The 1618-nt window shown below is 42.8% G+C and overlaps 1 protein-coding gene across 1 annotated transcript in view; it reads right to left on the bottom strand.

Moving 5' to 3' along the window:
- Nucleotides 1-44: 44 nt before the first annotated feature.
- Nucleotides 45-1618, bottom strand: part of fbxl16 (F-box and leucine rich repeat protein 16) — a 38893-nt gene continuing 37319 nt past the window's right edge. Inside the window, exon 7 of the mRNA XM_022753712.1 lies at nt 45-300. Within this exon, the coding sequence (XP_022609433.1) occupies nt 152-300 (149 nt within the window). The 3' untranslated portion in view covers nt 45-151. The remainder of the gene's footprint in view (nt 301-1618) is intronic.

The raw sequence follows: 1618 nt of genomic DNA, 5'->3' as shown, positions 1-1618 counted from the left end.
GGAGGGAGGGAGGGAGGGGGCGGGTAATGAGGAACGGTGTGGTACAGTCTCCTGGCTAGCATTTGAGAAAAGAGTGAGGAGGAGTAAAGAGGAGGAAGGTTGAAGTATGGCGGTCGGTCAGTCGGTTGGTCAGTGGGGCGGGTCAGTGGTCTTACTCGATGACCATGCAGTGGGGCAGGTGCTGGGAGTAGTACTTGAAGAGCTCAGCTGTGGCTCCCGGGCAGTTGGTCAGCTCCAGCTCCTCTAGCTCCTGCAGCTGGATGAGGCCTGACAGACCAGTGGTGGTCAGCAGGGGGCAGCCTGGAGGGGGACAGATAAGAGGGGGGGGGGGCGTTGTGTGTGGGAACCTGGAAACCTGTGGCATCTCTTCCAAATAAGCTGTTGGTTTGTTTACAACCTAATAACTTAGTGGTTACTAACAAGAAGACCCAGGTAGAAATAAACACACCTGGTAACTTCCTCTCACAACAGGCTCCATCTATTGAAACGCTCATTTAGATTTAGAGATGGTATATGGTATGTGTGTATGTATATGCTCCTATTAGTGCACTAGGTTTAACATACACTGGGCTGGGTATCGTTCAATATTTCCGGTATCAGTACTGATGCTGAGACCTTGACTTCAATTTTTTAATAAATACTTCTTTCAATACGAATTTGATCAAATAATATGACATCACACATCACAGTACAAAGTTTAGCTTTACTTTAGTTTTATTTGAAGCTCAGTCTCTTTACTCACTCAGACTGTTCAGTAAATAAACAGCGCAAATCACCAGCATTATTAGATCCTGGCCAAGCATGCTGCATGCTGATTGGCTCACTGAGGCTGATGAGATTTACTCATTTACTCCTGAGTTATCGCATGACATGACATTTTTTCAGTCCTCGATTACTCAGCTCTACAAACACGACCTCTTAATATTTCAAACTGCTGTTCATCAGTACTTTAGAGCTTATTTTGGATGTTTTGCGAAAAACATAATTGCAAAATGGTTTTCATTGAGTGATGTTATATGAATAAAGCTGGCTTTGCTCCTCTCGTGATATCAGTCCAATTAAACATTGACGACAGATTTCCAGCAGTCTGCCTCTCAGTCGGGACTGGCTTCATGAATGGGAAAAAAATTGTTCCATTTCAATATTTCTTTGTCTAATAGTCTGAAAAACCACCTCATGTGAGTGTATACATTGTTTGGAGTCACGTGTTTCCATTACTCCTTTTTAAGTTCACACTTTCAAAATTGTACATTACTAAACCAATAAAACCAACCATCAACAAAGGAAATGTTACCAGGTTGAAAAAGCAGCTTCTTTAGTTTGATATAAACTCTGTGATGTTATGATGCTGTTGGGCTCAGTCAGGACTGTAAGGAGTCATGTGATCCCACTGTTATCATTTCACTGAGGTAAACTAGGCTCATCCTTCAACATGATTTTAAAAGTTTCTCTGACTCTGTGTTTGTAGGAAAAACTCCCATAATCCTTAGCTCCTGTTCCTCTCTAACCCTGGCCTGTAGTGGACACTGTGAGAACTGCTCTAATATTAAATACTGAAATCCTCTGGCATCCTCTGTTTACCTTTCAGGTAAACTGGGACTTTGGCCTAAGAGAAGGG

This window comes from Seriola dumerili, unplaced genomic scaffold (assembly GCF_002260705.1).
Source record: "Seriola dumerili isolate Sdu_G_001 unplaced genomic scaffold, Sdu_1.0 BDQW01000192.1, whole genome shotgun sequence".
NCBI lineage: Eukaryota > Metazoa > Chordata > Actinopteri > Carangiformes > Carangidae > Seriola > Seriola dumerili.
Note: the sequence above shows the minus strand (reverse complement) of the source record. Positions and strands in the feature narration are given on the sequence as shown.